Source organism: Protobothrops mucrosquamatus, unplaced genomic scaffold, assembly GCF_001527695.2.
Source record: "Protobothrops mucrosquamatus isolate PMUCROS unplaced genomic scaffold, P.Mucros_1.0 scaffold_210, whole genome shotgun sequence".
In the NCBI taxonomy this organism is placed as follows: Eukaryota; Metazoa; Chordata; class Lepidosauria; order Squamata; family Viperidae; genus Protobothrops; species Protobothrops mucrosquamatus.
The window spans coordinates 268,333-281,814 of NW_015386286.1; the positions used below are offsets into that span (position 1 = coordinate 268,333).

Here is a 13,482-nt window from a genome sequence, read left to right on the forward strand (position 1 = left end):
CATATGTGTCTTTTCATTTGCTAGTTGAAGGAACTGAGATGCAAGACATGACTTGTTTCAAGGGACCACTCACACTCATTCTGGCCTGTTATTGATATTGTTTGGTCAAAAGTATACCATTAAAATTGGCTTGTACAGTTCTGTTTTTAGTTTAGCTTGGGATGAGTGTGAATGTGTGTTTCATTCACATGCATGTCATTTTCTTAATGACATTTTTTTTCCTGGTCAGTTTAAACTCCTATACCAGTGACAATTTTTTTATCAATTAAATGTGGAATTATTATGTCAGTAGTATTGTAGATAAGTACAAAATGTAGTGCTGTAGTGCTCCTGTTTACAGTAACATTTTTCAATATGACTTTAGTTTCAGATTTACCCTCACTGTAAAGACGCTGGAGGATACTGTTCACCATTTTTGAGCTTGAATTAAAATGTCTGCATTATGCAGAAAATATCACAGTAGTTTTATATTCAAAAAAATTAACACATGTGCTATCACATTCTCAAAACAAAGGTCATACAATTCAGGTTTTCAGGAGACTGTAGAGTTCGTTAAGACAAGTTTCTGATGGAATTGACTGAATAATGATTAGGTTCTTTCATCCATATTAATGCTTCTGAAAACCTTTAATTCTAAAATAGGTTGATTTCAGTAGCTGGAAAACAGTATGCATCCTTAAGTAATAAATAGGTTTTAAGTTCTTTATATGAATAAATCAATGGCTTTGTGTAATAATAGTAATGCTAGCCTTCAGTTTGCAGTGATAGCTTGCCACAAAGAAGCAATTTCTATGTATTCCAGATTTAAAATAGCTTTTGTGGTGTATAAATAAGGGTTTAAAAATTTATGAGCACATTTGTCAGTGTATTTAGATTACAAAACTGACATCATAACTTGCAAGCTTCTTTTTTCAAATAGTTCAGTATCTTTAATTGATAATAGCACTGGTTAATATATTTATTCTTAGTCATGTAGTCATGTTTATAAACTACTTTCATATAATATATCTAATGGTGATCTTTGTGAAGTATTTAGTCTGAAAGCTTGAAAGTGATCTGATGCCACTCAATGAATCACACTGCTGAATAAAAATTGAACTTGGGTCTCATTCCCACTTTAAACACTGCTTAGCCTGCTTATCAAAAACAAAACAATACTGAACAAAAAATAGGATACATTTTGTTTTTTATCATTGGTCTATGGGAATGTTAAATGTTTATATTAAATGGCCAGATTTTCTTGGAGAAAATTGTTGCCTTTCCTTCCAAGCTTTTGGCCCAGTAATTGGAAGAAGTTCTGCACACTTAATACACCAGCCATCTTTCTTCCCTATTTAGGCAAGTAAAAGTGGAAGAAAGAAGCAGAAAGGATTTAAGGCCTACAAAAGATCCTTATACGGCCTTGAAATTTTTACTTAGCCTGTGGGCCTTGTGAAACATAGTAACAGATTATTGTCTTAATATTGTCTTGTCTACAGCATTAGAAGTCCCAACATGCCTAACAAATTTGAATACTGATACCTAACTTATCTTCTGTTTTTAAAATAATTTCTTCTAATATTAGATAATGTCTCCTTCATTTCTGTAAGCTGAAAATAGTCTTGTCAAAATGAACTTTCTCAGTAGCTAAATTGAGTCTAAGCAACTTGTTTCCCACAACTCAGTGTAGTTTGTTATCTATGATTGTCCACAGAACAGGACTAAAGCTGACTAAATTTCCAAGTTTTACTGATCACTTGGATATTATTGATTTCTTAGCAAGTCAAAATGCTTGTGATAAAAAGCTGTTATATGGCTTCAACCCTGCTCTAAAGGTTCTTTATTTGTTTACCACAGTCAGAGTTGAATGGCTGTTTAGGGCTTCCATGTTTATTGAGGTTCATGGTTATGTTGGCTATAAAACTATATTTCCCAGCACCTGAATTGGCACGGAACTGGAAAGAACCTGATTCCTAATTTTGACAAACACCCAACACCTTTACAAAGTGGCTTTTTCGCACCCACCCACCCGAAAACTACAGTACTTCAGGCAAAGCAAAAGACATGTTATTAAGGGAGGGTGTCAAATCTTTATATAAGGTTCAGAAACAAATGATACATGCATTCAGTATATATGATGCATTAGAAAGCAACAAATTAAACAATAAAATCCATTGATAAGATGTAAAAAAGGACTGTTCCCCTTAAAATATGTCGTTTTTCCTTCTTTCCCACCTGTTTTGTTTCTTCAATACTTGCAACATCTCAAGGACTTCAGAATACAGTCCTATTGTTTGATTGATGAAAGGGCTAGTTTTTTCCACATCAAAGGAAGTGGCTTTGACTTAAAGAACATGGTTTTTTTAAACTTCGAAAAGAGGCATGGATGCCATGCTAAAACGCTAATACAGGTAGTTCTCAACTTACAACCATTTATTTACTGACTGAAGTTACAGTGGCACTGAAAAAAAGTTGTTTACAAGCAGTCCTCATATTGACAACCATCGCAGTATCTCTACAATCAGATGATCAAAGTTTGGGCACTTGACAACCAGCATGTCATTGTTGCAGCATCCCAAAGTCAAATGATCACCATTTTGCAACCTGGCCAGCCAGTTTCTGACAAGCAAAGTTAATAGGGAAAGCCAGATTCATTTAACGGCCATATGATTCATTTAATAATTGCATGATTCACTTAACAAACATTCTGGTCCCAAATGTAATTGTAAGTTGAGGACTACCTGTATCACCTTTATTAAAAGGCTAATAGAAAAAATATATGTAATAGTTATGTTATATTATATTATATTATATAAGCTCTGAAAGACCAGATAATAAATAAACATTGTTTCTTGCACTCATAATAAAACTAATGGGACTCGGAATGCATTTTTGCATTTACTATGTAACTTTTTTTTAAAAAAAGGTATAAAGTAATATTAGCAAAGATAAGGAATTATAACTGAGATTATAGCAGACAAAAAAGAAAAAAAAAATTTCCCCCATTACAGTCCTTAAAGAAGCTGCCATTTTCTTTTGAGAACTCTCCATTGGCAGCAATGAGTAGACATTCATCATGGAGTGCAGCAAGGAAAGTCTGCTGCAATGTCAATACAGTAATGATCAACCTGTATTCTTGATAATATTTGCATTTTAAAAAATGCAGAAGAGCATTTAATAATAAATTATTTAGTCTAAAATAGAATTTTGTTTAGACAAGTGAAGTTTTAAAAATGATGTTTCTTGTGTTTTGATGTTTTTTCTGATTTATGTTATCATGATACACAAATCCCTGTCTTTACAATGAAAATGATATCAATTTCTGTACAGAAATGTGGATTGAAAGAATGTATCTTTCCCTTGTTAACAGTCTCCTCCTTTCTCTGTTAAAGCGCTCTCCCTCCTGTATTCCAGCCCACAAAGGCAGACGTGTAAGAGGATGTCTTGTTGTGTGTTGGCTTTTAGTTTTTCATATCATGGACATGCCTTTGCCTTCGTTCAGTGTAGACCATTTTCCTTGATATTTTTATGGCTTGCATATTTATCTTGCTGCTTGTCTTGTGCTACTGCTTTTCTTATATTTTCCTTCTGTTTAATAATGTTTATTAAGTGCAAAGCTTTGAGAATGTTTGTGTGGTTTTATTCTGTTTTATGCTCTTGGCTTTTAGGATGTCACAAAAACAAAGCAAAATTAGTATAAAATCCACCTATTTGTTAAGATAATGGGGAGCAATTTTTAAATAATATTTTTATAGATAATTTTTTACAAATCAGATAAATATGTTTCATACACAATAACAATACTATTCTTCAATGTTAAACATATTAGAGTACAAAGATTTAGCAAAACAGAATTCTGTTTCTAATGATCCTAATCCTAATCCATGGATTCCTAATCCATGTCATCATCAAATTATGAGCAGGATTATCAATTCGGTCAAGTTAGTTTGGTTGACATTAAAAAGAATTCCAAAATCACAACAAGAACCCATTTGTTTAATGTGATTAGTATTATCCAGTCTGAGAACATTTTATAGTAGTTGGTTTGGCAATTTATGCTTAGTCTAAATCAGGGGTAGTCAACCTTGGCTCTTTTATGACTCGTGGACTTCAATTCCCAGAATTCCTGAGCCAGCTTAGCTGGCTCAGGAATTTTGGGAGTTGAAGTCCACGAGTCATAAAAGAGCCAAGGTTGACTACCCCTGGTCTAAATGTTCTCTCTCTCTCTCTCTCTCTCTCTCTCTCTCTCTCTCTCTCTCTCTCTCTCTCTCTCTCTCTTTCTCTCTCTCTCTCTCTCTCTCTCTCACACACACACACACACAGAGAGAGAGAGAGAGAGAGAACAATCTGCAAATTATCTTCCAAGCATTCAGAGATGTGTCTATCTGTAAATACATGTATGTATTAGAGCTATGCAAACTATTCTTGTTGCAAAGCATGTTAATGCAAACAAAATGCCCTCATAATATTAAAACAGCACAAAATGTATTTTAGAAGGCTTGCACAGCTGCCTTGAAGGCTGTCTTTCTTCTCTCTGCTTATCTATGCATGCACAACCACTTCACCTTGGTGGTGGTCCTGTTTGAAATACTGGCTGTGCTTGCATGCAGTTGACATTCCTTAAAGCGGTTGCACCAATCCCTCTAAAGGGCATGGTTGCTTTAATGTTTCAAAGAACATTGCTTTGCTTAGCCCATAATGCTTTGTGATTCAATGTGGCAAACATACCTAATACTCCTGCCTCATATTTTTTCCCCACCACAACCCTCTCTTTCAAATACATGCTACAAGTTAGTTGCATACACAGTACACACAGATACTCTTGTGCTATGTCCCATATTAAGCAAGCGCTTCCTATTCAATGTTCTCAGACTGAGTTATGCTTAATTATCTATATCGTGGAAGGATGGAATATGTGTTTCAGACTAGATCTTAGGAACAGACCTTCCCAAAACCCACCTTCACCAGTGCTAAGGATAGCAGTTTGCAATTCACTTAAATTACAAACACAAACTTTGTATTCTAGTCATTTCTATTTCCATTCTGGTTTTCGGTGTTTTTTTGGGGGGGGGGGGGAAGAAATAAAATAGTAAAAAGGGGGTGTTAAAAAAAACTACCTCTGGGTGTGTCTCATAATATTTTCCTACATTTCTTGTTTGATATAATACCTGGGACAGATGGAAAAGATTATTTCAATGCCTGTCTAATATTTGTTGGTCCCAAGTGAATTTTTCAATAAGTAAAAAAAACAAAGTGAGATATAATTTTATATTTAATAATGGTGGAATCAAAGTATATAAAAGAATTTCTGCTAATAATTGCTGCAGAGCTTGAAATAGTTTACATGCAAGTAACAAAGAATTATATTGATGATCATGTAGCATTGATTATAGTCTCTGCAGATTGAAATGGTATAAACATTTTATAAATAAATATGTCAATTAAATAATGCTACGTCTATATTTTAAAAGAAGTGCTGAGCTGCATTCTGAATTTCAGTTACTGTTTGCTTTATGTAAGCACTTGCAATAAATGAGAAATCAAGCATTATATATTAAATAAAATAAAGGAACATAAATTGTTCATTCACTTGTTTTCTACTTATGGTTTATTCAAGTGGCACACACACATACATACAAATACACATACAAATGTACACAGAGATTTATATGTACATGCATATAAGGAAGATTCTTAGGTATGTTTTATCTGCTCTTTTTGTGTTTTCAGAACAAATCATGCTCTAAAATTTTTGTTAAACTTAAAAAGTAACCTGCTTTCGACAATATGATTTGTATGAATCCTATTCAGTACAAAATAAAATGCATAGAATCCAAGTACATAACTTGACTATTTTATATTGAAACATATAATTTTTGACTGACAATCCTAAATAATAACACTGAATTAGAGAAAAAAGAGAGATGTTAGCTAGCTGGAAATCAACAATTTAACTAAGCAAAGATCTTTCAAAAAGATTATTTTTTCTTAAAAGATATTTTAATTAAACCAAAACTACAGTGCTTTGGTAGTATAGGAAAATAATAAAAATATGTCCTGTACCCCATTATCCATGTTTCTGTTAAAAGAAACAAAAGAAAATTTTGTCTATGATTACTTTACATACTGATAAAAAATAAATTTGAAAACATAGATTAAGATATCACTGTAATCTTTAGAAATTTATCCTTTATTAGAACAAACCTGATCAATGTTATTTTGTATTGATAAGTGTGGGCTAAGATCATTTTTTTAAACTATATTAAAATGATTTATTTACTAATTAATAAGTTTCATGATACTCATGTATTATGACTACTTATTAATAACCTTTCTAATATGTTTTATCATGAGTTCTTTGAAATAGTTTATAAACATGAAATTACAATTAACATAAAAAAGAAGCTTCTAAAATATTATTTCCAGATTATAAAAGAATCAAAATCTGTGGAGTCCTTGGTCCTCTCAAGCTTGGTTGCTTGCTTGCAGATGTTTCATTATTCCTCAATGAATCAAAATTTATCAAGCTTATTTGTTATAATTACTATATAAAAAAACACCAGAGGCCTACAAGTGTAGCCATAGCTTTAATTTTATGTAAATTGATTTCATTATAACTTGAGAAATAAATCTAAGGGTAGATTTAAGGGTAGATTGCATTAAGCTTTACATCAATGCAGTTTTAGAGGAATTGTCATTATGCTGATATTGATATCACAGGTATTCAAATTTCCAAACTATAGATACCACCTTATGTTGACCAAATATTTATATATAATAAAAGGTTGGGTAAACTAATAATGATTGCTTCCTTTTTTAAAAAAAAATGTAATTTGTCTGCATTTCTGTGTCTCAGCAAGTGGAGGCATCTGCTCAACATAATATTTGGATGGTAGATCACCAGGAAATCTCAAGTTTGTAGAGTAGATTGCAGTGTGTGGAAAAATCTTGAAAAAGGGAATGGTAAATGATTCTGTACTGTTTCCCACAATCACTGTAAGTCAGGAGCCAAACTTTATTAAAGGAGACTCTACATTTATGTTATTTGCATTTCTATATTTTTGAAAACTGGTATTTATTGAATGTGGCTTCTTAATATTCTTCCCCTTTTTTTTCTTTTCCTTTCATTTTCCATTTCTTTTCTTTTGCTTGTTTCTTTCCCTTGGTTGTTTCTCTAGATTGATTCTGTTGAAAATTTTACCTTATCTAATACACCTTCGCGGGATGAAGATATCAAGTATCATCTTCATTCAAGATCTAGGTCCCCTTCCACAGCTAGTGACATTGAACCAATCGAGGTACTCTCTCTTAGAACATTTGTTTAAGAATTGTCCATCCCATACCTCAGTGTCAAAGTAACTGTGCAAGTGTACTGTGGAGCAAACTCAGTTGAATTAAATGGGAATTATATTTATATCAACAAATAAATGTTATATAGTCATAATATGGTGACCATAACATCTTTTCCTGGGGATTTAACTCATCAGGATATTATTAAAATAATGGTTGGTCACATATTATTATTATTATTTATTTGTTATGGCCATACAGTCCAGCAGACTTTGGGTGAGTTACAAAAAAAAGAAAATTTCCCAAAACAGTTAAAAACATAAATACATACTGCCTGGACTAAATAATAATAATAATAATAACAAGAAACCAACAATAACAACATAATAACAAGAAGCCCATTAAGCTCAGGTCTGGGACCAGAACCCAGATCTTAAAGAGTTTTCCAGAATGTCAGAAGACAGCTTGCCATTTCTATCACTTTTAGTACATGAGGTACAATATTTTGTCCAGTCACTGCTTTAGAGCAAAGAAAACTTAAAAGCCATTGTTTTACTTTATAATTCTTTTCCCGTTAGCATATGGAGAACAATCTGTGGCCATTATGGAGAGAGCAGAGAGAACTTATCCACTCTCACCTGTTTCTGCCTGTTTCTCACACTCCTTCATGTAGCTAGAAAAGTTAAAATTATAATGCCCAGAGATTATTAATTTTTCTGTAGTTTTTCTAGGATTTCATAATGATCATGGAAATCAAAAAGGGCATTCAGGTAAGTAGTTCAGATAACATGTAGAAAGTTAGTTGACTATGGGAATTAACCTGAGGATGAATTGATTTGGACATTTAACTAGATTTAGCTGTTCACATGACATCCTATTCCTCCAATGAGCCAATTAAGCATACTGGTAAATAGGCCTAAAGTCTCACTGTCTTTACATAGCATACCTATTAAAAGATTATTCCCATGATTTTACTTTTTCAATTCAGTCAAGTAACACTAACATGCTGTGTTTTGGGAAGATTTATTTCTGTTTCATATGGAAAACATGGCCAAAGATAGGAATAACAGTGTTTTGCTATTTGCTTTGCATCTGAATACCTATATTAATGGAATTCAGTGGCTCCTGAAAACACTTCTATGTCTGAGCACTAGTTCATATGAGAGAGTTATTTTACATACATAGGACTCAAACATGCTATATGTATGTGTACAGACAAACTCAAACTGAGTGACATACTTTAAATAGTACTGTACAAACAGAAAAGTGAGATATAAAATAAATATATGTACACATGTAAATTATCCCTTGGAGTATGGGAGCAAGATAAAACACATTCAAATACACATAGTTTCTAAATTGTTGTAGTTATATTGTCCATTATAGAAAGCAAATTGCCCATACAGAAAGCAAATACAGGAACAAAATAACACAGTCATTGATACAATACATTGCTACTGTTACTTTCTTTCAGATATCACTTGCATCTAGAGTGAAGCAATATTTCTTTTATTATTCTTCAGCAAACTGCTGATTCCATTATTTCTTTGCCAAGGAACTTAGCTTTGTAATGTTCCTTGTGCAATTCCTTTTGGGATTCGGGTGTCTTCTTCTGTGTTGTAATAGAAGCCTGTCAGTCAGGCTCTATCAAGCCAAGATTTTAAATATATGCTAATGCGGGATCCTCAACCCCCGATCTGTGGACCGACACTGAGCTACAGCATGCCCGAACAAGCAAAGCCCCATCAGTGGGGTACAGACAGTACATGAAACCACACACCCCTCCAGTCCGCAGAAAAACCTCTCTCCACGGAACTGGTCCCTGGTGCTCAAAAGATTGGGGACCTCTGTGCTAATGTCTTCACTGTGGAGCAAAGTTTTTTGTGAAACTGACAAAGGTTTCAAAAATAGTTTGTGATATGGCATGGACCAGTGGTGGCGAACCTATTGCACGGGTGCCAGAGGCGGCACTCAGAGCCCTCTCTATGGGCACGCGTGCTGTCGCCACGGTCCTAGGCCTTCAGCTGGGTTTTATAAAACCTTTTCGCTTTAGGCCTCCACTGCCATGTACAAAAAAAAAGGTTCAATCAATCAGTCAATTTCAACTTCTCGCAAGAAAAAAAAAGATCTTGCAAAGTTGGAATTGACTGATTGAACTTTTTAGTCCCACCCAGTCTGCTGTTACCACCGCAGCCACGCCCACCCAATGGGCCACACCCACCCGGCACCCGACGATGCATAAGTAGGTTTTGGGTTGCAGTTTGGGCACTCGGTCTCTAAAAGGTTCGCCATCACTGGCATAGACTGTAGAATATATATCTGCAATTCCGAGAAAACAACTTATTTCGTTAGCCTGCTAGAAGCACCGTGTAGTTGTCTCCTGATGGAGGATTGTTTGGTTACTTTTTGGATGGAAGCATTGATCTTCAGAATATTTCTTGGACTTTTCACGGAAACCCTAATTTCATAATTCACATATCACTTTAAATACTCTTTCTTTCTTGCATGTTTTGATGTTCAAATGTCACCTAAGTATTCAAAACTGGAACACTTCTTGTATCTTTCTACTGCAATTATATGCATGATTGCTTTTACTTTAATATAAATCATTGTTTTTAAATTATTGTTTTACAATTGACAGGGTTTGCAGTGTTAAGCTATTTAGCTATTCTATGCTATAGTTCCTGAGGTTATTTTCCATTTATAGACATCTCCCATTTGTAAACCAGCCATACTATGTAGCTGGTTTCTTTCCTATTTATTTATTTTAGTAAATATTTTAAAAGAATAGAAGCAAAAAAAGTAAGAAAAATGAAAAAACCAAAAGAAAATAAATTTACATGCAAGATTAAATAAAAATGTCAAAGTAATCTAGATTAGTGCTGCATATTTATGTCTTCAGAATATTATTTGTCAAGTCAATATTCAATACTTAAAAACAATATCCAGTGTAATCTGAATCATAAATTAAAAAATCATTTTGATTTATGATTTTACATAAGTTAGCCTGGTAACCACATGCTGTCACAATTACCTGTAAAATAGAAGAGCAGTTATAAAATAATGTAACTTTTTATCATGGCACATTAACATTGACCATGAGCTTGTCAACCGATAATTCAAGCATATTTATTTTATGTACATATTACATTATATGTACTATATTATATTACATTTTAATATGATAATTACTTAAAACTTACACATTTTTTTCATCATGATAGACAAAGCAGTTTATAATAATGATAGTGCTTCAGAAAAGTTTATGTTCCTTTGACAATATTTTTACTTAATAAAATAAAAATGAAGTGTTACCAGTGTATTTACTGGCACATGCTACTGACCTATATCATTTTATTAAACTCCTTGGCTGCACTTATAAGAATATTTATCACACAGATCTGTCATATAAAAAGCCTTTAGTTAATAACTGCCTGAACTTCTTATATAGTAGATGTATGATCCAGTATTGGTACAGAGGTAATCAGCCAAACATCAGCTTAATGAAGATAGTTAAACTGAGTGTGTGTGTTAGATAATTAACAAAACTGCAAATGTTGGAAAAGTGCTTCACAGTGAATATTGCTACAAATGAAACATCTCTCCTTGAGAAATAAAGCAGTTATAATGGTTGGAATGGTCAGCATGACTGCCTGAAAAGCTTTTTTTGGGTCTCCGCATGCATGTTGCATGGACAGCTGCATTGCTTTGCTGGCAGCCCCAGGGCAAGTGCTGTTTGATTAACAAAACATTTTTATTACATGCACATCCAAAAGAATAATCCTCAGAGTCGCTATGTGAATGTTTTATGCTATTTTTCTCCCCATAGAGAGTCAGGTTGTAACGGTGCTTAAGGTGCTGGCCTAGAAACCAGGAGACTGTGGGTTTTAATCCTGCCTTAGGCATGAAAAACCATTGGGTAACTTTCGGCCAGTCACTGACTCTCAGCCCAACACACCTGACAGGGTAGTTTATTGTGGGGAAAATAGGAGGAGGAAGGAGTTTTTGTATGTTCTTCACATACAAAGTTGTATATGGAAAAGAAAATATATGAATAATATAATAATAATATTTGTTACTGATAGTTATGTATGTATGTGTCGATGAGTATTTGAAGCTTTTCCAGTAAACCAATTTCTTAAAATATATTTACTTTGATGCAGTCAGCTTAGTTATGTTAAAGGCTGCGAAGCATTTAAATATTTTGCAAGTGAGGAAAATCTGAACGTGTTACCCAAAGTAAATGCTTTTTTAAAAAATATTGTATGCATATTTCAAATTCTTGTTTACTTTTTGCACCAGTTTGCTTATATCAACACCATTTAACAGTGGGGGTGTGGGGCGATTAATATTAATATAAATTAATGTTCACCGTATATGTGTTCAGGTTTCAGATCATCCTCTGCGTCCAATTCAGACACCATCCATGAGATCACCATATAGTGGTTCAGGACTCTCTGTGCCAAAGGTACTGAATCATATATTCCGATTAGAAGCTATGCTAAAATCTTAGGCTATTCTTTAATAGGTCGTCATTCACGTATGACCACAGTTGAGTTTGGAATATTGGTCATAAATCGTTGCCATCATAAGTTGAGTCCACATGACTGGACTTGATGTTTCAACCATTTTTACAACAGTCATTAAGCAAGTCAGCACAGTAATTAAGTAAATCATATATCGTTAAGCATATCATGTGGTTGTAATTCCGAATCCAGCTTATCCAACGGACATTTTTGTCAGAAAATAGCAAAAACTATTGTAAAATATGATCGTGTGACCACAGCCATTTGCCAAGCACTCAAAATATGACCATGTGACTTTGGGGGCAATGTGGTAATCATAACTTTGAGGACATAACTTTTTCAGAGTCAGTCATAATTTTGAACTTTCGTTAAGCAATCAGTAGTCAAGGATTACCTGTGTCTGCTTTGTTGATCCTCTATCATTTACTTATGAATAAGGATGCTCTTGTTAGTATCAGTAAGAACTAAACCCACTTTGGAAGAAACAATTCTACATGTTATGAGTGTTCAAATATTTAAAAAGCAAGAGAGGTCAAGTCCAACTTAGACAGCATTTATTTCCTTATACTAAATTTGAAAAAACTCGCTGTGTGCTGGACTAAATGTTATGAAAGGAAACAGATTATATATTTCTTTAGTCGCATGTACGTGATTTCTACTTCATTACAGAAATGTAGTAACTTATTCTCTGTTTGGGAAGCATTACAAGGAAGCAGAATGCGTTACTGATCATCAAATGGTCTTGAAAGCTAAAGGAAAAAAAACACATTTGTTTCTGCATAGTTTAATAATAAATAATCTACCAATGAGTTTTGTGGTGCATTAGATATTAGCCTACTTTGCTGTGAAAAAAAGAAATATAAAACACAAGGTAATTGTTTTACCTGTTCCTTTTTTGGATATTGGTCCACTGATTTTGAACATTTATTTAATTCCTTAGACTGTATCTATCAAACACATAAGATGTAAAACTATTATAAAGTTACATACCTAACTTAATAGTATCCTATAGGGTGATGATTCTGTTCTCTGAATGGAACTGGTTATGATTAAACAAGTGTAAGATATAGGAATGGCTTGAAAATTATAAAACTGAAAAATAAACTCTGATTTTATTAGAGCAACAAAATTAAACTATTTATATAATATGCGCCAATTTAAAAATGATTTTTATTATCAAAGTTCTGTCACCTAATCAGTACTTCTATTTGTTTTACAGCCTAAGGCCCATCAGTTTGTAGTAAAATCCTTTAATACCCCTACCAAATGCAATCAGTGCACATCATTGATGGTTGGGTTAATAAGACAGGGCTGTACCTGTGAAGGTAAGGTCTGGTATCTGTTTGTTTTTACAAAGAATTCTATTTATTATATGTTACATGTAATTACATGTTAATGCCATTTTTTAACTGTGTTACACACTTGTGGCAAAAAAAAAGCGAAGAACAGCTAGCTATTTTAATTACCTTTTAAAGATTCAGGGACAAATTTCCTTAGCTTAGTATAATACAATATAGTTGAATATGTCATAATACTGTTTTAGATTGGTGATTGCAATAGGTGATACTGAGACAACCAGTGATCTGTAACACCACATTGAATGGTCCTTGGTTCCAGTAATGAAATATTTTTTAAAAGTGTAGAGAAAAATCTGAGCATCAGTTTTGTTGGCTTCAGCATTGAGAGG

At 33.4% G+C, this 13,482-nt stretch overlaps 1 protein-coding gene across 2 annotated transcripts in view; it reads left to right on the forward strand.

The window, feature by feature from the left end:
• CDC42BPA (CDC42 binding protein kinase alpha) overlaps positions 1–13,482 on the forward strand; it is a 149,214-nt gene that overhangs the window by 108,079 nt on the left and 27,653 nt on the right. Inside the window, exons 22-24 of one of the 2 annotated variants that reach the window (XM_029286291.1) lie at positions 7,158–7,277; positions 11,657–11,737; positions 13,015–13,120. In XM_029286291.1, coding sequence (XP_029142124.1) covers positions 7,158–7,277; positions 11,657–11,737; positions 13,015–13,120 — 307 coding nt within the window. The remainder of the gene's footprint in view (positions 1–7,157; positions 7,278–11,656; positions 11,738–13,014; positions 13,121–13,482) is intronic. The other variant, XM_015826578.1, reaches the window with a different exon arrangement.